This window comes from Symphodus melops, assembly GCF_947650265.1.
Source record: "Symphodus melops genome assembly, chromosome: 3".
NCBI classification, from domain to species: domain Eukaryota; kingdom Metazoa; phylum Chordata; class Actinopteri; order Labriformes; family Labridae; genus Symphodus; species Symphodus melops.
The window spans coordinates 15,040,557-15,066,605 of record NC_136693.1 but is presented as its reverse complement, the minus strand read 5'-3'; the positions used below and the strand labels follow the sequence as shown (position 1 = coordinate 15,066,605).

Below are 26,049 nucleotides of genomic sequence, written 5' to 3'. Positions count from 1 at the left end.
AAATCTTCTCATCTGTTGGGATTCCTCTGTGAACAGCTCTCATTCCCCAAAACGCTGACATTTAACATGCAACCCCCCACCGCTCTGCTGTCTTATACTTGATGACCTTAGACCTATGTCAACGTAAGCCTTTAAATCTGCTAGTTTTCACAGAAGCTGTCAACAGGAGGTCATATCTGCAACTCCATACACAACAACTTTAAATCAGTAAGCAATAAAGGTTTGCATGTTTGCATTCTGGTATATAGTGTTGTACCGGCAGCTGCCTCAAGACATATCGTATGTCCAATCGTGATCATGTTAATTCCAACAGAAATAACAGCAATAGCTTAATCTCATGTGGTCACACAGAACAGTGTTTTGAAAAATGATTCATTTTGATCAGATTTTTATGGCGAGGTCACAATGTCCAAAGTTAGAAATTTAATAATGAGCACATGAGGGATGTTAGGTCTTCAAACAAGATCAAACAAAATCATACCTTTCATTTCTTTGTCATTTGGCATCTACAATACATTTGTTTATCCAAGTAAAACACATCTGCTTTTCATCTTTGCATAATTCACATGCACACATTGCCTCTAATGCTGCAGTGTCTTTATTACTTGTTTTTTTCAATATCGCAGTCTATAAATTAAATCCTTTTCAGTTACTTAGTTGCAATATACCATAGGGATAATAATATTACTTGGATTGTATTTACACATGTAAAAAAACTACTGAAATTTCAGAACAAAATGTCAGGGTTAGACGCACGTGTGAGGGCACCCTGATTTTACACAGATTCTTCTGCCAGCCCCCTTGTTAAATGTCCGCATTGTTGTGATCATCGTGTGAGTGCAGCAGGAAATATTCATGAAAACATGAACTAAAAGCCGGCAGGCAGGGCTGACACAATATATAAAACTGATGGGATGCCTTCTCTACTTGCTGGTATATTCTTTTCACTCACTCAGTGATACTGCAAATACCTTCAACAACATGTAGGCAGAAACTGTCATTAGAATTGGCTGCTGTTGATTCATCGTCTCGTGTCCTTTTTAAGTCATGTGCTGCATCCCGAGAGCCCCCCTTCCTACACTCCCTTCCTGTCCAACAGTGAAGGGAAGGGAAGTCTTCACATGTGAACATGCAAGTCAGGAATGTTTAAGGGGCGGCCTTTACTGAGATGTTCAAGAAATATTCAAGATTGCATGTGTGCAAAAGGCTTCAGAGAAACAATGGAGCTGTGCATGAAGGAATTTTAGTGAATGTCATTAACTTATCACAGAGATGTTTCAATGTTTAAGAAAAGTAGCTCAAAAATTAAGCATCATCTAAATTATCTGCAATTTCCAATTAACCTGAATCCCCATCCTGAACCTTCCAACCCAATTCCTTTCACTCCTTCTCCTCAGACTGTGTCTTAATGCTGCGCATGTCGCCACATCCTCAGAGGAGAAGTACGTCCCACCCCCTAGCATGATCTGTGCGTCTCTGTGGGCCTCCCCCTGGGTAAAAGACCAGATTAAAACAAACAGGACTTTAATCAGTGGGCCCCTCTTCCCTCTGCTCAGCTTCCGACAGAAGGAGCCCTCTCCAGGAAGGCTGCCTCAAATCAAAGCTTCCAGCTCGCCACTTGCTGCTTCGCCGATCCGTATCACAACAACAAAACCAGCAGAGACAATTATTTATTCCTTTTGATGTGGGTTTTGAAGTTACCCCACCTCTTCCACTATGCCACCCCTCTTCCCCCTTGCACAACCTCAGCACCCTTCTTCCTCCACCCCTCCTCTTGCACGCCCAGCCCCTCCAGCTTTCAGTATCTTTTACTCCCAAGGAAACAAGGTCATGCTAGCTTCTCCATAAAGGAGGCTGCTTTGAAGGAGCAGCAGTTCCAGACTTGATGGGTTTTTTTCCTATTTCACACAGAGGAAAGTGCTCAAGAGTTGCTGCATTTAACTCACCCTCACCCTGATGAATTTGTCAGGTTGTAAATGTCACTTTCACAGTCTAATGTGAATCACATTCCTTTTAATTGCATTGACTTTGTTCTGTTCTGGGTCATAATGTGATTATCCACTGCTGGTTCAGCAATATTTCTTTTAAAATAATGTAAAAAATGCTAAAGCAATTGGGGGATTAGTTATGATTTGTTTCTTGAAATGGAAATGTTGGCATACATCAATATAGTTTACAATTAAATATTTGAAAGTTGCTATTCAGCTCAAATTACCAAATTATCTGCTAAAACGGTCTGATTACACTCCAGCCTCATCAAAAGGTTTGGCAGAGATATAACTCATTAAACATGCAGGTGGTAGTCATGTTTCCATCATTTATTTCAAGTTGTGATTTCTAAATTAGTTTAATTGGAGGGAGGCAGTCTTATTATTCCATCCTAAGTGTGTGCCAGACTGATTTTTACAGGACGATATCATGTCCTCTGAAATGATGAGGGGATTTTTATTTTTCAGTCATTACCGTTCTTTTTGGTGCTCACTGCATCTTTTCACAGTAGGAAGTTCTCTGAAAATTTGCACCAAAACTCACAGAATTATGCTCATGCGTCTTCACTATTGTATTCACTTACAGGATTCACTGCATTCTTTGTTGTATTCATGTTTTAAACAATCTTTCCATTACTCTTTAAGTTAGAGTAATTATGTGAAACACATTACAATGGTCTCTTAACTCTTTGTTAGGTGATTGTGAAGACAGTCAACCCAAGACTTTCAGAGTTAAAGGAAAATATTGTTTATCAATCTTTTCAAATCAATAAAAATGTCTACTTTATCTTGTTCTTGTTGAAAACTCAAGTAAAGAAATGAGGATCATTACAGACTCCAATAAAATTGCTTTCCACCAGTTTGCCATCAGTCCAGTGATGACAAGGACAAAACAGCTTGCTGTTGAACTCCCTCTGGGGCAATTAGCTCTACTGAGGTTAAAAAAAAAGCTCCCTTTCTTATATTGTATTAATCATCAGCGAGTCACCAAAGGTGAAACTTTCTCTGTTTGGACAACATTTTAGGTATGCAAACTACATCGTCCAATAAATGTGGTCCTTGTTATAGGCTATTTTGGTTCATAGTACTAATTGAGATCATGAAATGTGAGAAAGGTTTTTGTTTAGGTTCAATCACAAAATCATGAATGTGATATACAGTCAGGTGTGACAACCTACATAGAGTACAAACTACAAATTCATGTGATGCAATTTGTCAGTCTGAGAGGGTTTTCTTTTGTTACATTTCAAATATAGAAGCTCATCAGAATATCAAGGTTCTCCATGTGAATGAGGTCCCTGAATAGTGATACCTGGCTAATTAAGCATTTCAGTTTTTAAAAGGTATTTTTATTTTTCCTTTTTGTCTGGGTTTTTTTTCTGTCCAGCTTCCTTTAATTATAGTCAGTTAATTACCGACTTTTAAATGGCTTTCGTATTCCCAGCTGTGCATAGGGAGGAGGAATCTGGCAGTGCTAAACGTGAAACCACAGCTGACATCCAGACATTGTACACTGCTATAACATAAAACCAGACCTCAATGGACACAACACACATCTGCAGCGACTTCAGGCTGCTGCTGGTTCAGGGAAGTTTGTGATATCTGAGCTTAGCTAAATGTTTTTGTTTAGTTTTTGGACATTCATTTTGATCATGGGGCTATTATGTTACTCTAACCCCTCGTCCCAATTATGCCCCTATGCCCTAGTGATGAATTACGCAACCTATAATGTTCCATTTCCTCCCTCAAGTTTGATTTGGGACTATGTTACTAACCACCCTGTCTTTGTTCCCTGATAACAACTCCTCTGTCTGGATCTTTGCTCACTTGAACTCCTATCTTAAACTACATTGTTTGTAATTTATGGGCAATGCATTATTTGTTTTGGTTTTCTTTATGTATTTCTGTGTGGGCCAAAGTGGGGGTTTTGACATGTGAACTACAGGGCTGGTGGATCATTACCTCTGAGCCACAGCCACTCTTATTAATCTCTAAATCTGTGCATAAGCACTGTTGACGCAAGTGAAAGAACAACATTTAGAATTAGCTAGCAGCCATGGTCGCCCTTCCAATATCCCTGTGGAGAACATACTACTCTGACGCTGGACCCATTTCTGGTTCTTTTTGTCCTTATTCTAGTGATTAACATTTTAAGATGTTGTTAAATTTAGTTTAGCTTTTGTTATTTTTTTAAACATCAGCAATATCAACAGCTGTTATGAACATAAAAAAATACTTTTTAAAATAGATGCACAAAAATGACATTTCCTGTCACTCATGTCTAAGCAGCAGCATCTGAGGCATTTCACTGTAAGAGGATTCAGCACTGACACAGAAGGTTAATCCATATCAGAGTCTGAATACCATTAATTAAAACAGACATGTCACCAAGAAAAAATTCTGTATTGGTGCAAAGAGAACCTGTCAAATACAAAGTCTATCGACCATCTCATACAAATGAATGGTTTTCTATTCTTTAGTCTGTTAGATGGTGTTTTAAACTTCACTAAACACCTCAACATTGTGTTTTTTTACACAATGAAAGGGCAGATAACATAGGCTGTATGTGTTTTGTGGAAATCACCAGTTTGACAGGCCTACACAGTCCAGTGGCTTGTCAAGAAAAGGCAATTGTGTTGAAAAGAAAAGTGTTGAGGTTACTCTGAGAGCAGCTAACAAATCCCCTCGGCGCAGGACTTGAGTTGGAGTCTGCAGACTATGACAGATCCCTGCTCGCTCCACTGAATTCATCCATATTGTGTACATCTCCATGAAAACGTGTGAATGTCTCCAAAGACTGTCCATATTTACCGACACATTTTGTCAGCAAGCCTGTGCATTGGGGGGAGAGGGAGGGGAACAAGGTAAAGAGTTTAATGTGACAGATCATTTGTTTAAAACAGAAACACAGATTAGATGAATTGTTGCTTCGGTAAAAACAAAATTATGTGTACCCTGTCTCAGGAAAGGTTGAGTCCGTTTTATCCACGTTATCTTCGACCAAATGTCAAATCTTCAGAATTGTATTATGAGCAGACTAGAGATGACTTTTGCTACAATGGCTACATTTACAAAGTTAAAATCATAGCTGGACACTGGTCCACTAATGCATTTAATGATAGTTTTCACTTTTTATTCTTTCATTCTGAAAACTGATAAACAAAACATGTAACTTGTCACAGACACAGGTTGAAAACAGGGAGGGAGGACCCAATTGCAGATAAAAAAAAGACTTGTTTAAACAAAAGGCAAAAACAAACTAACTCAAATATTAAATCCAAAATGTCCAAAAAAAACATGAGGACAAAAATGAAGTGACTCACAGGAGCAAGGGAGACAAACGACATGCTACATGTTACCAAAGACAAACACACAATGAACTGTCACAGAGGGAAAGAAACACAGAGACTAAATAGACAGAGGTAATCAAACACAGGAGGACAATCAGCGCAATCAGACAGGTGGGAAACTTAGAAGGCGCAAAGAACACAAGACCAGAACACTTGAGGACAACCACAAAGTAAAACCTGACACTGAAAACACAAGGAACACCTAAGACTAAACTAAGAAACACTAACACACAGGGAAACATACTAGGGAAAAAGTGAGAACTAAAACAAGACGGGAAATCATAACACAATCATGACAACTTCAGTTAAATTTGGTTTTAGTTAATTAATTTTGGTTACTTGTATTTATTTTCTCCAACTCAGGTCAGCTGACCTCACCTGCCCCTGACTCTCTGAAGAGACGTGACTGCTGCTCTGGCCGGGGAGAGAAAGAAAGTCTCCTTAATGGCAATTATTGGCAATAGTAGCCTAGGAACTGTGAATGGAATGTCCTGATTGGTCAAATGAAGTTTCATTCAAAATGTCTGGGTGAAGAAATATACATCAGAAAGACATGTTTGTTTGTTTGTCAGTGGTCTGACAGAAGCGTAGATTGTGGCTGCTGTGTTGGTTGGATCTTGTAATGGTTTACGCAGTCAGAGTTACAAAAAACCAAAGCTCTCCAGCAATGTGAGAGTCACATAGATAAAACAGGGAGTTAATGAATGAAGAAGGTACATGTTGAAAATATTTTCATCATGTAACGTGTAATTTATAATATGAACAGAAAAAACAAATTAACTGATGTTGAAGTTAACATATTTGTTGACAGTTACATTTTTGATTTACTGCACCCTTCTCTGGTTTACTCTGAGGACCTGCATAATATCCAGATGCTTCTGGACAGAAGAGAGAGAGCTCCAAGAGCTTTCAACCCCAAACATAATAATAATAATGACAATATGCCTACCTTCTTTTCAATTAGCCCTAAGACCCACCTCAGCGATGAAACAAGATAGATAGATAGATAGATAGATAGATAGATAGATAGATAGATAGATAGATAGATAGATAGATAGATAGATAGATAGATAGATAGATAGATAGATAGATAGATAGATAGATAGATAGATAGATAGATAGATAGATAGATAGATAGATAGATAGATAGATAGATAGATAGATAGATAGATAGATAGATAGATACAGATTCTGCAGGCATCAGTGTTAAAGTCATGTGAACTTGCAGTGCAAAGACAATGTCACTAAAAATCAGGAATTGATGAGTCTAAAATGAGTTGGTGTCTCCTTCCTGGGTGTTAATTACTGCATAAAAGTGTGAGAAAAGAACTGAGTTCCTCTGATTAATGTTGCGGCTGTCAGCGAGCGCCAGGCTTGACTGCCACATCAAAGCCGCCACAAACACAGGGAACTGGTGGCATTTCTTACAAAAAAAGCACAATCTTCATCTTTCCTCCATCCTCACTAGCTTTACCCCACACTCAGCCCTGACAATTTAGTTTGAATTGAGTCACTCTCTACAGGGGAGGAAAGCTTTGAAAATGCCTCTTTATCTGTGTTGCTGTTCTGCGAGCACAAAAATACCGACTGGACCGTTTGTCTGTAGATTTTTAAAAAAGAAAAGAAAGGCAAAGAAAAAAGGCAAGCCTACCTAATGTTTTCTCTTGTTTTTTCATGAGACACTGTCTGTGCGTCGATCCCTTTATCTGCCTTTCATTAGCGTGTCGCTCGCCCTCTTAGTGGGGCGGGTGTCTGGGAGACAGTCACTTTCTCCCAGCCTGTGATGTTTCTGCAGATTACAGAGGGCCTTTGAAGCCGTTGCACTCCTCATTGCCAGGGCCTCAGACGGGCCCATGCCATCTGTCAGACTGATGGCAAAGTAGCGGAATGGGGCTGAGACACCCTCTGTGATCCACACTTTTGTCTTTTATGAGTCACATTTGGATGTCACGTGAAAGCCACACCTTTGTAATCTGCTGCTGGGCCCTGCCTGGTTTACTGGACTCTGCAGCATACAAACACATACACCCACAGGCAGGGGGTAATAATGGTTCCTCCGTAATTACTCTTACCTGTGGGCATCAGTCTCTAACTGACACAATTATTGTCATCCCCTCACAGTGATCTCCGGTTTCTCCCCGCTTTTCCAAGGCCCCTGAAATCACTGTCATGTGGGTCTTTTTATGCCAAACCAGTGGGAAGGATTTGATTGTTCATGAGTTTAGGAGACTAAGTTTTTCTGTTAAAGGCTGAACTAGACTGCAGAAAAACCAGACACCAGCAGCTAAAGGTTTGCTTTACAACAAAAAAAGAAATACACTTACTACACTGGCTTTACTTCTGTATTCAGGGTACAAAAATACAATTTATATTGTGTTTCACTTTTGTTGTTTTTGTAGTGTGCTTTTTTTTGCTTGTTCAGCACTTTGGTCAACCAAGGTTGTTTTAAATGTTTAATCGAAATAAAGAGATCAACATAACAGTCTCTCAGACCTTTGACTATTTCTACAGTTATTTGAATTTTTGTATCTGCCGCTATGGGGGAAGGTGTCACATGAGGCACTTAATAGCATGTTGCAGAAACAGCCACTTGTGACATTTTCTAGAGTAATCTGTTTTTCTGGGATGGTGGCTTGTCAGGGAGCGCTAGATAAGAGGCAGCACCTCAAATTGTGCCACTTCCTGGGTAGAAATGAGAAATTCTCATTAAATTTAGAAAGACCATTTTCCAGTGGCTGTCTTTCAGTTTATATAAACTTTTCAAATGGCTTAAGATCTGACAATAGATCGTCACCAAGCTCACAGGCTTTAAACACACAGCACTCCTTTGTACATTTCCAACCCCAGGACCACTGTCTTCGGAGGCAGACGGAGAAGAAAGGCACAGATCGACATCCACCTCCACCCTCGCTCCCCCACCCTTCCTTTCTTACTCCTCCTTCTTCCCGTAACACAAACACAGACTTGCAAATGTATGGCCCATGTAAGCATTTTGATGTGTGTGCTCTATGAAAATGCACACACAGACAGCTGCCAACAACCATCCCCTGCAGAATCAAACATCAGACTAGCCTCCTTACAAAAAACCCTCCATTATAGTGGAGTTTTGAAAACAGAATAATGCATTAAGTACCTTAAAGCAGAGGGTGATGCTAAACTACAAAAGGATTAAGTAATCCCAATGAAATATACATTAGAGTAATTGGATCAGAGAAGATTGTGGCTTGCAATTGGGGGCGGCAGATGCTAAGACGAGCAACTTCAAATAACTTCAACAGGGTGTCATCCAAGATGCTGACAGCGAATGCATGATTTCATAGTTTGAGGATGCTGTCGTTATCTTTTTTTTTTTTTTTATCACTTATTGACTTTTAAATTTTAAAAAAATATAATCATCCCCAGTATTGTCTTAGAATCTGTAGGTAAGGTAGGATTTACAGCCTTACTTCATAAAAACTCGAACATTTTGGAAGCACACGATTGGTCCACACCTTCATTCAGAGACCTGGGCTGGATATAAGACAACCAAAGAACGGCAACATCTTAGCAACAGTGGTGGACTGTAAAAAAATTATAATCAAAGCTACTCAGAAGAGGTGTCGTGGTCACAGATAAAAATAGTCACCATCACACAAGGATTTGACAGGGATGACTGACTGATGCTCAAAGATTTTACCATGACAGAATGTCAGGAAGGAGAAAAACAGTGAAGCAGAATGATTGGCTTCCCCACTTTGATGTTTGCGTCTGACTTGCTTGTGATGGCTGGTTACATCTTCAAACCCATGCTGCGATGACAGTTGTAATGACCCCAAACATTTCATCTGTCATATCTGAACAGCGCCTTGACAACTTCAAGTGAAAAAGAGATTACTTCTGTGACCAAACTTCATGCCATATTCTTACATCTCTCTTTAAGTTATTAATTTGCATTTATCACAGGCTTTAAAGTTGATTATCCCCCAACCTCATCACTTTCAAATCCAACATTTTACACAGTGGAGAAAGGCTGGGTGTCAGGGCTACGAAACAATGAGAGAATGTAAATGTAGCAGAAACATTTCTTTGTTTTTAACTTAATAATACATTCAGGCAATAATTTCTATTTTTAATCATTGTTTCTGTAAAGAACTTTCAGTTGGGGTTGATTTTGCACCTCTAGTGGGCAAAGTCAGAATCCTGTTTATTTCCAATACACTTGTTTGTGTACGTGCATGATTAGTGGTATAATGTGATTTAGTTAAGTATAATGCTACTTCTTATCTCCTTGCTAACGTACTCTCAAATATTATCATGCATTATCAGTGTTACCACCAAATAACCATTTAACAACAATCAATCTTTATGCTTTTTTTTTTGCAATTGTATCTTATAAAGACATATTGGTATTTTCTATCATTCTTTTTTATAACCAGCTAAAATGTTCTCACAGGAGCATTAACTTGAAGTTCAAGTAAGGATAAACAATGGTAACCTATGTTTATGATAACAGCTGTGATTTGACTGCAAGTCAACCTTGAATGTAAGATGTAAAAATGTAAAACAACCTTAAGTGCTAGTTCTCTATTGTTAAATCAGCCTGTTTGTATCTCCATTGCTGGTTCAGCTGAGACATGTGAAATAGATAAGCTGTTTGTATTATTGTTGTGTTCACATGGAGTGACCAAACACCCCTTTTCCATCACATCAACAGAGTGGTAGGCAGTTTCCCATGGTTCTGCTGGGATGTCGCTTTCATGTGGAAACGGTCTCTGGGTCCCCTCGACCCCTCTGTTGTGACAGAAGATAATAAAATTCACAGCATCTGCCATTTGTTAGCATGTTTGGTGTAACTGATCTCCTTTTAATCTGTGGACTTCCAACATGTGTGCAGCTCCACAGCTGGACTGAAGCAGATGGATCCCACGGCCTCTCTGGGGCTGCAGCAGGCCTGGCTTGGGCCAACATGTTTCCTTGACTTTTTTGAGAGCTTTGGAGCTTAAGACAGAGAGTACTGAGGAAGATTACATTTGATCACTGTTATCATAATCATTTTCTTGTAATGAAATTGCTTTTTCAACTCAAACACCTGTTATGTTCTTCCTGAGTTGCTATACATCTGCTAAATGCTGTAGTGTGAGTTAAACTATTCCTCACCTTCTGGGATTTACTCTCCGATGGAAACAGAAGTCCCACATTTCAAGTATCCAACACATTCTTACACCAACTCAGATCATACGAGAATTATTTTTTCTTTTCAAAACGCTACAGATGTATCAAATTTGATGGATAAGAAACATTTTATTTGTGGTTTTCCATTACAAACTCAAATAGTTGTCAAAAAAATATTCTATCACACTTCATGTAAACCTCACCTGGTCAGTCAAGGTATAAAAGCAAAAATCAAAGCCTGAAATGTTTGTATAGTAACACGATCTGCTGATGTAGCAAGCAATATTTAGCCAAATGTATTGAAATGCAATGTTTGTATTTATATAACATTGGGTTACAGGCATATATAAGCACAACATTTCTGTGACTTTTAAAATTCCTCTATTAAAAAAAAGTTTTTGGGCGTGGTAGCTGAACCCTTCTTAATATCTGAACTTTATCTAAAAATGTGAACAGTTTGTGAAAGATGTAGTACAGGGCTGGTATTTCTGGAATTACATCATATGATAATTTGTTGTGGATGGTTTCAATCAGAAGACTCAAATATTAACAGTGTCAGAGTCACCTCTTCATCTGACAACATGGATGGCTGAAATGGACTCAGTCAATCTTCATTTTGTACAAACCTTCTTCCCCCGTCCTGAACCCTCGTCATAAAACCTGGAGTGTGCCTCAAAGAATGCACACTATCTTTCCTCAATGATGAAAACATCTGTCATTCATCAGCTGGTACAATATGTGTCGATTTAAAGGAGCATTACCGCTCTGCAATACGGGAAAGCTCCAGTTGTTCAGACTAATAACTAAGCAACATTGCAAAACCTTTGGAGGTTAATTTGGGAAAGATCTGGTTAAAGTAGAACAGAAATAGAAATGTCAATATTATAAAGTAGGCTAAATATGTGTCTCTCTAAATGGTACATGATGGCAGACTGACTGACTAAACAATTGAGTCAAAAGGACTCTCAATAAAGTAGAACGTTTAGCTTTCCATAGGTTAAGTAAGTTTAAAACTAGGCTGACTTCGCCATCTACCGATGAAGGAGGTGATGGTTTCAGGTGGCGCTATCACCGCCACTACGACAGGTGGCGCTGTCGGCCTGTTCGCAACAGTAGTGCTTCCGCTATCACTGGGAACAGAGAGCGACCGGTTCCTGATAAAAATACAAACAATGGGCAAGAAGCACAAAAAACACAAGTCCGAAAAACATGGATATGAAGGTATAATCAGCATATTTTAAAAGCATGCATTGAATTATATAGTTAGCTGTTTGTTATTTTAATTAAATCAATAAATTCAGGTTCGGCTGTTGTTTGTTGCTTTAGCAAGATAGTGCTAACCTAGCTAACTGTTAGCCTGTCTTTTTACACATGCTTCAGAGAGTAATAATGACCTCTATCTACAGTATACTTCTGCCCAAAGCCAACCTTTGTTTGTAATACAACGTTAGCTGCTACTTTAGCTTTATTACAACTACCAATATGTGAACTATGTGTTGGTGTCAACACTTTTTAGCACGATACTAGCCTTGTTGTTTTTATTTTGATTGTTGTTTTGATGTGTGCTGTTGTTTTGATGTGTGCAGAGTACGGAGAGAGACCTCTGAAGCTTGTGCTCAAAGTGTCTGGAAATGAAGTGACGACAGGAAGTTCAAGCCGGGACACTTTTTATGACGAGCAGCCGGCGGACTTCGACAAACCAAAAGACAAGAAGAAGAAAAAGAAAAAGGATAAAGACAGGAGCTTTGGGTCGCCTGAAGATGACAGAGGAAAGAAAAAGGTGATATTACTAAACCCTTTTTAGTCTACATCGACTAGTGTGTAATAACCTGTTAGTTTTTAATCTCCTTGTATTTAATGTTAGATGACAAAGAAGAAGAAAGCACAAGACGCAGGTGGAGATGACGACCGCAGCAGAACTCCCATCCGATCAGAGCTGGATAAACTGGAAGGTAATCTCCTGTTTCCTCTTGTTTGCAAGTTCATACCAACATCGTTTGTCCTTTGTTTTTAGTAATTCTATGTCTTTATGTCACTTGCAGAAAAAGAACAGACACCTCTGCAGGAAGCTTTGAACCAGCTCATCAGGCAGCTCCAAAGGTGCCGCCTCATTCAAGTATTAAGATAGAGCTAACTGAACCTCCACCCACCTCCTTTAGAGTTCATTACTGTTAAAGTCATTTTATGTGTAAAACAACGTGTGCGTTTTCTCTGTAGGAAAGACCCCAGTGCATTCTTCTCGTTCCCGGTCACAGACCTCATCGCTCCTGGCTACTCCGCCGTAATCAAGCGGCCCATGGACTTCAGCACCATGAAGGAAAGAGTAAAGAAAGAGTGCTACCAGTCGTTGGATGAACTTACGGTATCTACATGTACACAACATTTTCAGCCCGCAATGTCTCTCTTTTTTTTTTGCTGTTAATTTAGCAAACAGCATCAGTTCATATCTGCTCTCCGTAGAGTTCTTTGAGTGACTTGATGCCAAGTTGTCATGTTTGTGTTCTCTGCAAGCGACTGTATATTGTAAAACATTGTTAAGAAGACAAAGAATGCTTGATCCTGCAACAACAACAAGTAAACCTACTGACAGCAGTGCTGAACAGAGCCATTTTCACACTCAAAGTTCACCCTTGAATTTTCCCTGTACATGTTGTCATGGCTTAAAATTATAAAGTGATATACAAGATTAATCTTCATTAACAGTTCAGTATCAGGAAGTGACCAATCAGACTCAAATATTAAAGGACTAAAATCAGGACCATAAAAACGGGTCAGGGTATCCCTTTAAGTGTGAGATTAAATAAAGACACTTAATATGAATCGCTTGTTTTTGTCCAGTGTTTGATGATTTTGTGTCCCTGATGCAGGTGGATTTCAGGATTATGTGCGAGAACGCCATGATTTACAACAAACCTGAGACCATCTACCACAAAGCAGCTCGGAAACTGTTACACTCGGGAATGAAGATCTTGAGCCAGGTGTGAACATAGTCTTGTCCTCTTGTTTGGGTTATCTCTGATTATATGATATACAGTGTATTCCAGGTTCTCTTCTTTGAGGGGGGGGGGGTTGCTCTGAAGGACAAACATACAGGAAGTAATCTGGTATCCGTAACAGACTAAACATAATGCTGATGCCTTCATGTGACCCATAAAAGCAAACCAGACCGTCCAAAGAATATGGATTATTTCAGTATTTGTATTTAAATGTCGTCATCACTGCCGCTGAATCAGTGTTACATGGCAGATTTAACAGCTCACAGACCAGAAGTGCATTAGAGCAGAATGTCCATGAAAAGATTCAGAGTTAGTGATATGAATGATTAAATGGCAGCAGCTTGTTTTTTAGTTTCATTATATAACTTTATACATGTTCTGGGACCTCAGTTATAACCGCTGAGTATGCAGTTAGTCACAGGGCAGGCAGTTTGAAAAGATCAAATATGGCTAAACTTCTTTTTATAAATATTGTAGAGTGAGAAAGACTGCTGTGGGTGTGTTTAACACACAAACACTGCAGTTACACTGCTTTTTGACCGTTCTCATCAACAATGAAGTTCCCTCAACACAACAACTTCCCGGCAGGAAATGTTCCCGGCAGGTTTGTTGTGATCTGCGTGTGGACTAGGCTTATTAATGACATTGAATATTCTGTAAATAATCAAAAACCATGTAGGTTGCAGAGATTTAGTGAGACACGACTAACTTACAGGATCACAATAGAATTACTACTGCAAATTCAGTCCTCACCTGAAGTCCAGTTCCTCTCTCATTCTCTGACAGAATGTCATTATTTTACTTCCTGTACTGATGTTTTTTTTTTTAAATGATTATTTAAAACACATGGGGGTAGTAGATCGCTTCAGAGTCATTAACAGTCAGGTCCTCTCTCTCCCAATCATCTGTCTGCAGGAGAGGCTGGAGAGCCTGAAGCAAAGCATAGAGTTCATGTCTGGCCTAGATCCCTCTGCCAAGCAGCTGGCACAGTCCAAGGAGCAGGGAGCGTTTGGAGTGGACCAGAGCGGAGAGAGACCCAGCACTGCCACAGACAGCAGCGAGAGCTCTCGTACACCCGGCACACCCAGGTCCTTCACCCTGCTGCTATCAGATGCTTCTCTTTCCTGTAGTCACAGCCGTATGCCTCTCAAGCTCAGAGTAATAACATAATCACATATAAATGTATAAGTCTTAATATAAAATATATTAAGTAACAACTGGCCTCACGTCATGATGTTTAAGCTTGAGATGATCGTATAGATGTCAGCATGTTGGTGGAAACGGTTCTCTCCTGTGTGAGATCTGTGGGTTTGCTTTCACCTGACACCACATGAAATACATTTCCAGCAGTGGAGCTGCAGGCAGAGAATCTGAGGAATGCCTCCCAGCATGCAGGGTCTTGTTTTTTTTTTTTTCATGGCTGTGAATCTTTGAAATCAGTGTTGTTGCGATTAGTCGCGTAGCCGTATCGGATATGACTCACCGTCAGAGAAACCTTCACTTTAAGGTTTTTCTTTTTATTCAGCTGCTTCCCTCCGTCTGGTTTACATCAGATGATACTGCGTATGAGATCTTCATGGCATCTATTGACGTCAGCAAGGCCCTCACACGTAGATTATCTAATGAATTACGTTTAATGAACGTAGAAGTTTGATGTCACTCATTCAGGTGTTTAGCTGCAGTGTGCAAGCTTTTTATCCCCACTTTAAAAAAAAAAAGCTTCATCATTCATGTTCAGTGTGTTTCTTCCGCAGCCTTTCAATTTGTGATTCATTTACAGACACGACAAGGACTCCAAGGACGAAGCAGCAAAGGCAGAGAAAGAGCTTGAGGAAATTCGCAAGGTCATCGAAGAGTCTGGTGGAAAGCTGTCCAACAGGATGCTGCAGAGTGATGTGAGAACACTGAACAAATGATTTCTTTCCTTTTTCAAACAGACAATACGATACAACTCCAGTTCTAAGTTGACGACATAAAAAGAGAGAAGTGTTGGGATGTTAACAGACCTTGGTGGAGATCGTCTCCATTCTTGTTCAGTATAATGGAGGATTTTGGTTTTTTTTGGGGTGGAAATGTGTAATTCTTCATATTGCGTAATCCATGTTGAGACACATGAAGGCCACTTCTCTGACTTCTGATAATTATAATATATTTGTTGCAAAGCTGGATTTTGCACGACGGAAGTCGGATGGCTCCACCACTCTGGCGATCCTCAACCCAGCAGATCCATCAGTTGGAGGTCAGTTCACCTGAAACAAATCATGTATTCATTCTTGAATCCTTCATACCACCTTAACACCTACATTAGATAATGTATGTGTTACACAAGAATACATCCACTACAAACACTTGAGTCATTTTGAACATACAGATTTTGTCTATTAAAGGCTTGGGTATAGATGTTCATACATCTGGTTAGTTTGATTAGTATCTACTTCTGGTTTGGTGCAGTCCACGACATTGAAATGAAAACATCAATCATTCACTGGTTCAAGCTCTGACATGTGAGGTGGACTTGTTTTCTCATGTGTCGGCTTATTGCTTATAGATTTAAGGAGAGCTGCTAGGACATAAAAAAATGCACCTTGTTGGAAACCTCTTAGATCTGAGGATGCAAATATATCTATCATTGTGGCGGTCGGTGAAATGTTCAAGCGTTTCCGTTGCAGATGTTGGTTACTGTCCTGTCAAACTGGGCATGATGTCCAATCGGCTGCAGAGCGGCATAAACTCCCTGCAGGGCTTCAGGGAGGACAAGAGGAACAGAATCACTCCAGGTACATCATTGTCTGCACATTGATGCAATCAGAGACCTCCCCCTTGTCGGTGTCGGAACTCATGTGACAATCTCCACAGTGTCCTACGTCAGCTACGGCCCGTTCACCTCCTACGCCCCCACCTATGACTCGAGCTTTGCCAACGTCAGCAAAGAGGACACTGACCTGATCTACTCATCGTACGGCGAGGAGTCCAGCATGCAGGGCTCAGACAGGTATGTGCAGCACGACCACAGACGCACTCCAGCTCTGTGCTATTCACACAGAATGTCACTGGAGGCATTCCTGGCTGATTACTCTCCAGATGTTTCTCTTTTGCACTGAGCTCATCCTGCTCAAATTCGGAGCTGCAGACTGAGTCTCATCTTGACTTCTTACTCTCTGGTTTCATTTGTATAAATCATCCCACGGCACGCTAATGACAGCATCAGTTTACTGTATCTCCCCCAGAAACCCCGCTGAGTTACTTTGAGTGTGTGTATCCAGACTAAACATTGAAGGTGACTGGATGTTTAGTGTGTGTGAACATCTACAAATGACCTTTAATGTTATAAACATGTAAAAAGCTTGGATACTTTATTAAGGATTGTTTACAGTTTGCACTGAGTATCTGTGATTGCTGTCATTAGTGTTTTACTACAACTGGAGTGAAATCCCTTCATACACACTCAATGTCTGAGCCTTTATTTCTCTTCATGAACAGATTTCAGGAGGTTCAGGTTCATTCCTGCGCAATCATTTGACAAATTGACATCAACCTCTCATTACTCTTTTCCAATGAAGTGATCGTGTTTTTCATCCCTCTGCTTAAAAGAAAAACCCGTAGCTTTTGAGTTATTATGTTTGTGTGTTTGACAGTTTGTCGGAGTTTTTGGCCAAATCCGACGAGTACGTTTACAAACTGGCAGATAACATCCTGGACGCAGTGACGAATGGAGAGCATTCAAAAACCCTCGAGGAGACAGACCAAGTAAGCACCTCATGTGACATTGAACCTGATCCAGGTGAAGTTAAAAAGCACAGGATAGAAATGAAGAGTGCTTCTGAATGTTATATTCTCTCTCTCTTTATTGCCCGATCAGCATGTGGAGAAGGTAACGAATACCCCAGAGAAGGATGACATGGAGGTGAGTGTTGGGAGAAATCCGGAGCTGATGCCCACCAAAAAGCTGTCCTCTGATAAACAGCATCTGTGCCTTTCCATGCAGTATTAATAAAATAACCATGGTGTGCTTATGTAATGTTGGGAAGAGGAGCTCCTGCTGCACAGCTCATATTCTTGTATTTTACCTCGTGTGGATACTTCTTTTCAATTTGGCATTGAAGTCGGCCTCTGCAGACGATTGCTGCATCAACCAGCTGTGTCAACACAACAGGGGCTCGCCTTTAGCCATGATCCATCCACACATGGAAAGAACATTTCCCTTCAAAAGGCAGCGGTGCGACTCGCTCATAACTCGCTGTTGAAGAATTTGAAGAGGCCCATGTTTTCTTCCAGCGCCTGCTGGCTGGGCTGGAGCTGAATTACTCCTCAGAGTGTCGCAGGAAACCAAAGCACATCCCCCCCCCCCCCCCCCCCCCCCCCCCCCCCCCCACCAGTCACACAGCAACCCTCTGTGCTGCCCGTTTGCTGTTCTTGGCCGCTCTCCAGTTTACTCTCATCCCCCTGGCCGGGTGTTGCAGCTTTTCATTAGGTTTCAAGTTGTATCAGCGAGGAAGCAGCGTGACTAAAGAGACTTCTAAAGGCCTGGATGTTCTCTTGAAGCGTCAGCTGTCTGCGTTGGCATGCATTTTTTTTTCTTTTAATATCACTCAACATGCCCCCCCCCTCTCTCTTTTTTGTCTTGTAGGTAGCTGAACCTGAAGCACCAATCAGCAACAGGCCAAACATCCTACAGTCTGCTGCAGGCCTGCAAGAAGCTTCAGAACTCTCACAGGGTAAAAGTCCTGTAACATAAAGATCATTTTCATCATACATCTGGGTATCTGCAGGTTTTCAAATACTAAACTGAATTAACTTTAAAGCTGTTACTGAAGTGTACACAAAGAATGTTTTTCCCCCAAAATGTAAATGGCGTCATTTACAGATTATTCACTCCCCACTCTCACGGGAGACGTGAGCTGAACACAGATTTGGTCAGCACCTCAATATGTGAACAAAGAATTTCATAACTGTCTAAAAGCAGACGAGCCTTTTATCCATTCAGCGCCCCCATTAAGAGTCCTCTCAGATCTTTCTAACAGCCCATCAGAGTTTTTCTCTCTGTCCTCACAGTAATGTTACAGTAAGGAACAAAGGATGTACTGTGCAACACAGAGGACAGGTGGGATTTCCGACCAAGTAACATGAGGAACTCAGAGAAGAAAAAAAAAAGTAATAAGTGAATGTGTGCTCTCTTTCTTTCTGTCACAGAGGCCCTGCACTTCCAGGTGAAACTAGACGAGACTACAGAGCTCCTGCGAGACCTGCAGGAAGCTCAGAAAGAGCGCCTGAGCACCAAGCAGCCGCCAAACATGATCTGCCTGCTCGCTCCGACTGCCAAGGAGCTCGAGCTGGGTAAGAACCTTTCAGTCGCAGACCTCTTTGTTCTGAATTATAACCACGGTCACAGCTGAAGGTTACCAACACCCCAGTTAAATCTTGAGTTGCCTTTTTGCGCATATTGTTCGTCTTTAGTTTAAGATCAGAGATAGATGGATCTCTGTTTCAAATAAACAACCCTCACCCACAGGGACCTTTTCCTGCAAATAACTTCCTGTGACAGTTCTGTAAAGAACAACGCTGGCTATAGCTACCAGTCTTTATTACTGATGTGGGAAATCTGAAGCTACAGTTATTTCCTGGTGAACCTATAGCTAAACAAATTGACCAAAAGGCATAATTGGACAGGCTCCACAGATAATTGTATTTAAATGTTTTTTTTTTGCCAAAGAGCATTGTGATGATTTTTTCTTAAAAGTAAATAAATTAGAAAAAAATATATATTTCTTAATGTCTTGTTTCTTTTCCATGTCTCTGTCTGCAGCTGAGAAGGTGACTGGGAACCTGGCTGAGTTAACAGGTCAGGTGGCCCCGTGTGATGTCAGCAGCGTGTACGGCATCAGGAGGGCCATGGGCGTCGCTTTACCTCCCGGACTGCCTGAGACATTCATTGACCTCACTACAGGTGGACAACATGAAACTTAATGAATGCTGTTTGAAACTTCAATAAATGTTTCAAAATGTCATTAACATCTAGTTTATACTTCAATGTTTTCAGTGCGGGACACGGCTGAACCAATGGAGATGTCCAGTTGTCAGGACACAGCTGCAATCATGGCTGTATGATTTGACTTTAACCACAGTCACAGTTTGGTCACTTAGTTTTTGTAGAACGTGTGTTTTTGTGTCATTTTTATGCATTTCATTTAATAAACTTCTTTTTATAAAAAACTTTGGCTCCTGTTAAATACTGAATGCAGACTTAGGAAAACATTTATTACATTCTGTAACTGTACAAAAGTCAATATCCACTTTTATTCACATAAAGGTCAATACTTTAAAATTATTATTCTTATGTAACAACAATTACAGAAACATGATGGTCTCAAAAAGATAAGGCCACGAGACAGATCAAGTTTTCAGAGACGCACACGGAGCGATTCGGATCAGTTCAGGAGACAGTCTGAGCTGAGTTCAGAGAAAACTTCACAGCAGGCATGTTATGTCACAGACTAAAGAGCATCACAGGTTTCCCTCTTTGCAGCATATACGCAGACAAGCAGCAGCACTCAAACATACAGCACATGGATTTGTGACTGTTTCTTGGAAAGCATCAAATATTCTGTAAGAAATTTGAGACTTTTTATTCTGCTTTTAATACACAGCTGGACCTCCATTAAAGGTTTAGTGAAGAACATGTTTTTAATATGGATATCTCTGGTGAAGGCTTGAAAGAAGATTTTTTAAATCTATTTCTGATAATGCTCATTACACAGTAACAGAGCAGTGGGTCAAGACTTCAGTTTCAAAAGATGATCCAAACAGAATCCAATGTTTAGTTTTTAAGGACCAATGAGGTCTTACAAATGAACGACTCAAGGTGGCAGTGGTAAAATACATATTTTAACTACCGATAAACAAGTTAAAGACAAAAGAAGTACAAAAGGGACTGACCACGAGACATATATCTGTTTGTGAAAGGAAAAGAAGAGGATTGTACTTTCTGACCACCTCTCCACCATCCTGATCCGTCTGAAAGGTCCAGAGTTTCAAGTGTTGATTCGTTTTGACATCACAAGAAGCCAGCTGCATCAGTCACTTTGTGCTGTCCAGGAGCGTTTGAACTCCGACCCCACTCCTACACAAATCTGGCTCCATTTCGGCTTTCTTCAGCAACCTGGCCTCAACTCATCCCCATGCCCTGTTGCTTGCTCATGTCTGTACACACAAAGAAGGTTTTCAGCTCCCCTTTGCCCTTCACATTAATGAGTCCTCGACACTCGCAGGAGTAGCCCAGCTTCTTCAGCACCTTCGTTGTTTCCTCGGTGACCTGGAAGACAAAGAACGCTTAACTACTGCTAAGAAAACACAACAGTCTGATTTAAAAGCCCATCAGGGGACGTGTTGAGAAGTTCCCTGCGATAAAATGAACACTTCTTAAACACCTCTGAAAGAGAAAGGAAGAAATATGACTTTCTTTGGAGCTACAGTGAATGTGAAACAAAGCAAAGAAGAAAATATTCCGTGTGATGACAGTATTAATTTGACTTGCTGTTGAAAGAATTTTCATCCCTGCTCCGAGTAGATACAAATTAAAATAGAGCCAGAGAGTGAAGAGATCTTCGACACACAGCGTGTTTGTGACACTGTGGGACCTGTTTAAGCAACAGGTGAAGTGTTACAGCTCTGTACCTGGATCTTTCCCAGCTCCCCGGTGCTCTCCATCCTGCTGGCCACGTTGACTGTGTTGCCCCAGATGTCATACTGAGGTTTCCTCGCCCCGATCACTCCAGCTATCACGGGGCCATGATTTATGCCTGAAAAGAATGAAGAAAAAAAAAAGGGAGGACAGGATGAAATATCAGATGGAAGAGTCATCTTAAGAGCTCAGGCTGAAACATATAAGCTAGAATGGACAACCTTAAGAAAATGCTTTCAATTATTAATGCAATTCTGTTGCTGTACAGTCCATGATTCAATGTTCAAGGACATTCTCTGTTTGCTTAAGTAAAAACTAACACCATAGCTACCTGGAGAGACAGAGAGGACATCTGCAAACTAAATCCAAAGTTTCCCTGAGGAGCCACTGCATCTGTTAAGATGTTTGAGTTTTAACACTAGAAGAAATATCTGCTTCACAGCATACTTGAAATCCCCTCTGGATCAATAAAGTATCTATCTATCTATCTATCTATCTATCTATCTATCTATCTATCTATCTATCTATCTATCTATCTATCTATCTATAATTCTCTGGGTTTGCTTAACTTGAATTCGAGTAATACTGAATTACAGAAATCCATTTAACACTTTATTCGTAAGCCTCACAACCGTGATGACGTCACAGGGCAACACAGCAAAAAATGTGAAAGACAAAAACAAATACAATTGTTTTTATAAATAAAAACAAAACATAGCTTATTGTATTCAGAGGTTAATCAGCTACATTTGTACTTTCTTGTGTATAGGAGCTAGCTTTTGGTAGCTAATGTTAGCTGAATGAAATATTGCTGGTGAGATATGGGGGAAGCAGGATGTGGTCTATGAGCCCTCCTGGGTGTGTCACAGTGTTATGGTGCCTCACAGTACATTGTGTGCACTGAGATGAGCCCAAAAGGTTAATATAGATGATGAGACAACAAAACCAACATGAAATAAAACAGTGAGAAGTGGAAACAATGTGAACACAAAGTAAGAGACCAAAATAGAGCAGAGTAGGAGAGAACCAGCTCAATGCTGCCCAGGGCATGAGGCTGAGTTCACATTCAAACACTTCAAATAAATAAAACCAAAAGTCACCGACAAAACACTCGACACGGAGTGAGTCAGAAAAACAAAAAACATCCTGCAGAGAGACACAAAAAAGGAAGTTCAAAGACATCGCGGGCTACGATTAGATTTCTTTAAATTCAAACATATTCAAACATAAACCAAAGATTTTTTTTAAAACTTAATTTAGCTGAATCATTGTCATGTTATTATTTATATCAAACATAACAAGGACCACTCAAGAAGCCGCACACTTCCCTAACATTGAGCATAAAGTGCACAGTCATGTTCTCTGTTTCAACTCAGCTTGTTGTTGCACTGCTCTTACATAATGTCCCTTTATTTTTGTGCTGTAATTGTCACCTTTGGGTGCAGTGGTAGGGCTGAAGAACCGTTTACTTTCAGTCTTTTCTAAAAGGTGCAGAGCAGTTCTAACCTGAGTTTTAAAGCAAATAATAGAACTTAAAGAGCATATCCTATTTATACTTCAAAGCCAAATGAACCTGACTGCAGAGAAAACAAACGTTTCTCCACACTGGTCACAGAAAAGCTTTTCTTTCTTATAGACCTGAATTCAAAAAGTAGACCTCTTTGAGTTTGAGAATTTGGCTTCAAAAGTCTGACAGTGTGGAGACTAGTCGATCATAAGGAACGTGTTCTGCTGCACTCTGCAAAGCTTGAGCTTTTATGTCTCATGGAAGTTTTTCTCTTCAACAAAAACTCTATCCAGATCAGCTTTGCGGCAGTCTGTCCAGACTACAGAGACAACATCAGATCCTTTTCTGCTGACTTCTGTCTCAACTCTAAAAGCCACTGAAACATTATTTAAAATCATTATCTTTTACAATCAGCTCCAGGATCCTCAACCTGACAGTCAGACATAAAGCACAGGCTATACACGTCCGTCAAATGAGAAAGTACAGTTAAAAGGTTGCTGGAAGGAAGAACTAACACAATAGCCAGTCGCGTCTCGCACAGTGTAACCAGGGAAACCTGCCGCCTGATCGTGCAAGCTGCCTACAGTGCAGTACAGCAGTCATCAATGAAAGGTTCCTGCTCAAGCTGCCAAACAGCTGAGCACACTCACCCACACGCAGCCTGAAGCTATTGAAGGAATGTCTGTTGATGCCGTCCAACTTGCCAATCAGAGCGATGGCAAACTCCACCATGATCCCGATCTGCGCCTGCTGTCGCTCTTTGTCCTGAACAGAAAAGTTCATTCAACAGATTTCATCACAAAACGTTCATGTCTGTCTGACAAGTAAAAAAAAAAATAAAAAATTGTGATGGTTCTTTGCAAAGAATCGAGTCAACACGGTCGCTGTGACCCAGGCCTGAACCTGGTCTGAGGCAGCAGCTACTCCACCTGATTGTTCTCCTGACCAGGCGTCCCACTGAGCCCTGCAGCAGCCATGTACGTGCTGCCAATTGTCTTGATCTTCTCCACACCGCTGAATTTGGGCTTTGACAGCAGCTGTTAGTCAGAGAACAAACTCGAGTGTTAGATGTGTGGGAATTCCTCATTTCATCATTCTGAGTCTTCTCTTATTCCTGAACTTAAATAACAAGACTGTGCTTCGTCTTCCCCCTCCTTTGGATTCCTCACCTCGTCAAAATCCGCGATGATCTCGTTCAGGAGTCTCAAGCATTCTAGTCCGTCTTTATTTATATCACACTCGGTGTAAAACTCTTTGAAATCAGGAACCGAGGCGAACATAACACACACACAGTTATAGGACTTGTAGTACAGGTCCTGTTTGGGGAGAAAAACATAAAAGTGAATAATATTAAACCGTTACCATCTATAAAACAAACTATCGATAATACTTACATAATCATACATGTTCATAAATATGCAACTTACTATTTTCTTTTTGTCCCAGATCATACAGTGCAAAGTAAATATGAGTCATGAAATATGCTTTTTTTTTTTTCTCACCTCGTTCTTTTTATTCTCCCCGACAAAAAGTGCTGCCACGTGGGCAGGCAGCACGTTCTCCAGCAGCAGCCGGTTCAGGTTCTCCCTGGTCTCAATCTCGTCCTGCTCTGTGCGGTTCTTGTACTTTAGCAGGAAGTCCTGGCGAAAGCACGACTCATTCTAGTATGAAGGAACACAGAGAGTTTAGAGTTCTTGCCTTCTTTCCTCGCTTCTCGTGCTCCCAACTGAGATGCAAGCCAACATGCAGGTTAAGACGTTTTAAGGTGTTTTTTTTTAAATCAGATATGTCAGCTTTGGAGCATTTCCCATTGTACAATAATTGTAAAGAACAAAAAGGCAAATATTAGAAAGACAAAGTTGAATTAATGAAAGAGATTAAAAAGGTCTCATTTGTGTGTTTCAATGATCTTTTAGTCGTGGTTTGAAATGGGGGGTTTGTGATGAATGGGAGACACATTGTAGAAGCAATGAGAATGACCGAGAGGTCAAGGTTGACTTTACCTGCTGTGAGATGATGAGCATAGTGACCAGGAACAGGGTGATATAAATGCAGCTCATCACCTGCGGGTGCTTTACCAGCCCCAAACATCTCAGCACAGATCCTGCCTCAGTGCTGTAGAGCAAACATGAACGTTCAGATCCATTACATGTCTACACATAAATTATAATTCCTATCGAAACCAAATGTCTACATGTAATATCCCTACATGGAACGGAGCTTAAAAAGTGGTTCTCACTAAACCGCTGTGTTGAATTGATAGACTCTATTTAAGTCCCACCTGTTGCAGTTACAGCAGTCGGATCCTAGCGGACCGCAGAGGACATTTTCGTAGTCCTCGAAGAGTTTCCACCTGATACTGAGGATGATGCTGTAGTATGCTGCAGAGGCCAGGCTGACGAAGAGCACCTTGAGCTCAAAGCTCACCCGGAGGAAGACTCCACATGCAATGAGTGAGAGGATACAGCAGTAAACTGAGTACTGAGGAAGACAGAGGAGAGGGATGGAGTTAGAACGGGCTCGTATGACAGCAACAACAACCACTGTCGTTAGCATTTATTTCAATAGCGTCAGTGTGTGGAGTGCAATAAGTGAGGAGACAAGAGAGGGAGACGTGTGCAGTCACTTTACTCTCCACTTCAACATGTAAATCCCACTGTGCAGCGAGTGAGGTCAAAACCACCACACAACGTCCTCTAAAGCGGGACACCTCTCTCTTAAAGGTACAGTCCCTTGGTGAACGTCTTTGAGTCTTACTTGTGGGTCACATTGCTATTTAAAAACTATAATATATTAAAATAAATGACCTTTACTTCTCGTAGTTCAATGATTGCATTCATTATAAACTATTGTTTTTTATAACCATAAGGTATTTCATACAATCATTGCTGCAAATTGAGTATTTTAATATGTACATATACAATTTAAGACACCAAAGGCCCCATTATTTTATGAAGGATAGGAGATATTCATAATAGGAGATGTGACTGATGGATGGGGGCGTAGCAGCTGTATGTCAGGAGGTTCTTCTTCTGTGAGGAGGACGACCCAAAGTTAGTTTGGGAGAGCTTTCCACTATGGCATGTTGCTTGCAGGAGCAGGGGATCGAACCCTTGACCTTCTTTACCAACTGAGCAACAGCCGCCCAAGAAGCAATGAGAATAACAGAGAGGTCAAGCAGCCCTTTTGAAGCCACTGAGAATACATCCAGGTTTATACAGTCTATGTGAGGAACTTTAGTATGGTTTTGTCGAAGTGATGTGTGTGATCAGGTTTTCTGCTGTTCCAGTCTACCCACTGTTTGCACATCAGATGATGCACAAATCCACCCTCATGGTACCAATTTTTTTTTTCTCTCAGTTGAGCAGACACATGAACA

At 40.6% G+C, this 26,049-nt stretch overlaps 2 protein-coding genes across 5 annotated transcripts in view; one reads left to right on the top strand and one right to left on the bottom strand.

Annotated features, from left to right (window-relative positions):
* The first annotated feature begins 11,570 nt into the window (after window positions 1-11,570).
* Window positions 11,571-19,695, top strand: brd7 (bromodomain containing 7). The gene is made up of 17 exons (XM_079340120.1): window positions 11,571-11,710; window positions 12,076-12,269; window positions 12,354-12,441; window positions 12,532-12,589; window positions 12,707-12,851; window positions 13,357-13,467; window positions 14,401-14,573; window positions 15,266-15,380; window positions 15,649-15,724; window positions 16,155-16,262; window positions 16,342-16,477; window positions 17,121-17,232; window positions 17,345-17,389; window positions 18,113-18,200; window positions 18,676-18,819; window positions 19,289-19,429; window positions 19,523-19,695. The coding sequence occupies exons 1-17, from the start codon at window positions 11,662-11,664 to the stop codon at window positions 19,588-19,590; spliced, it is 1,851 nt and encodes a 616-aa protein (XP_079196246.1). The 5' UTR covers window positions 11,571-11,661; the 3' UTR covers window positions 19,591-19,695.
* Window positions 19,696-19,721: 26 nt separating this feature from the next.
* adcy7 (adenylate cyclase 7) overlaps window positions 19,722-26,049 on the bottom strand; it is a 50,269-nt gene continuing 43,941 nt past the window's right edge. For all 4 annotated transcript variants that reach the window (XM_079340113.1, XM_079340116.1, XM_079340115.1 and 1 more), the window contains 8 exons: window positions 24,952-25,151; window positions 24,674-24,785; window positions 24,173-24,331; window positions 23,840-23,986; window positions 23,600-23,707; window positions 23,321-23,435; window positions 21,157-21,281; window positions 19,722-20,794 (listed from right to left, as the gene is read on the bottom strand). In XM_079340113.1, the coding sequence (XP_079196239.1) occupies window positions 20,648-20,794; window positions 21,157-21,281; window positions 23,321-23,435; window positions 23,600-23,707; window positions 23,840-23,986; window positions 24,173-24,331; window positions 24,674-24,785; window positions 24,952-25,151 (1,113 nt within the window). In that variant the 3' untranslated portion in view covers window positions 19,722-20,647. The remainder of the gene's footprint in view (window positions 20,795-21,156; window positions 21,282-23,320; window positions 23,436-23,599; window positions 23,708-23,839; window positions 23,987-24,172; window positions 24,332-24,673; window positions 24,786-24,951; window positions 25,152-26,049) is intronic.

Excerpts from the sequence above, each read along its gene's own strand:
- brd7 (XM_079340120.1), top strand. The coding sequence starts at position 11,662 with ATGGGCAAGAAGCACAAAAAACACAAGTCCGAAAAACATGGATATGAA. Across the intron at positions 13,468-14,400 it reads GAATGAAGATCTTGAGCCAG|GAGAGGCTGGAGAGCCTGAA; the intron begins GTGTGAACATAG and ends ATCTGTCTGCAG. Across the intron at positions 16,263-16,341 it reads GAGGAACAGAATCACTCCAG|TGTCCTACGTCAGCTACGGC; the intron begins GTACATCATTGT and ends CAATCTCCACAG.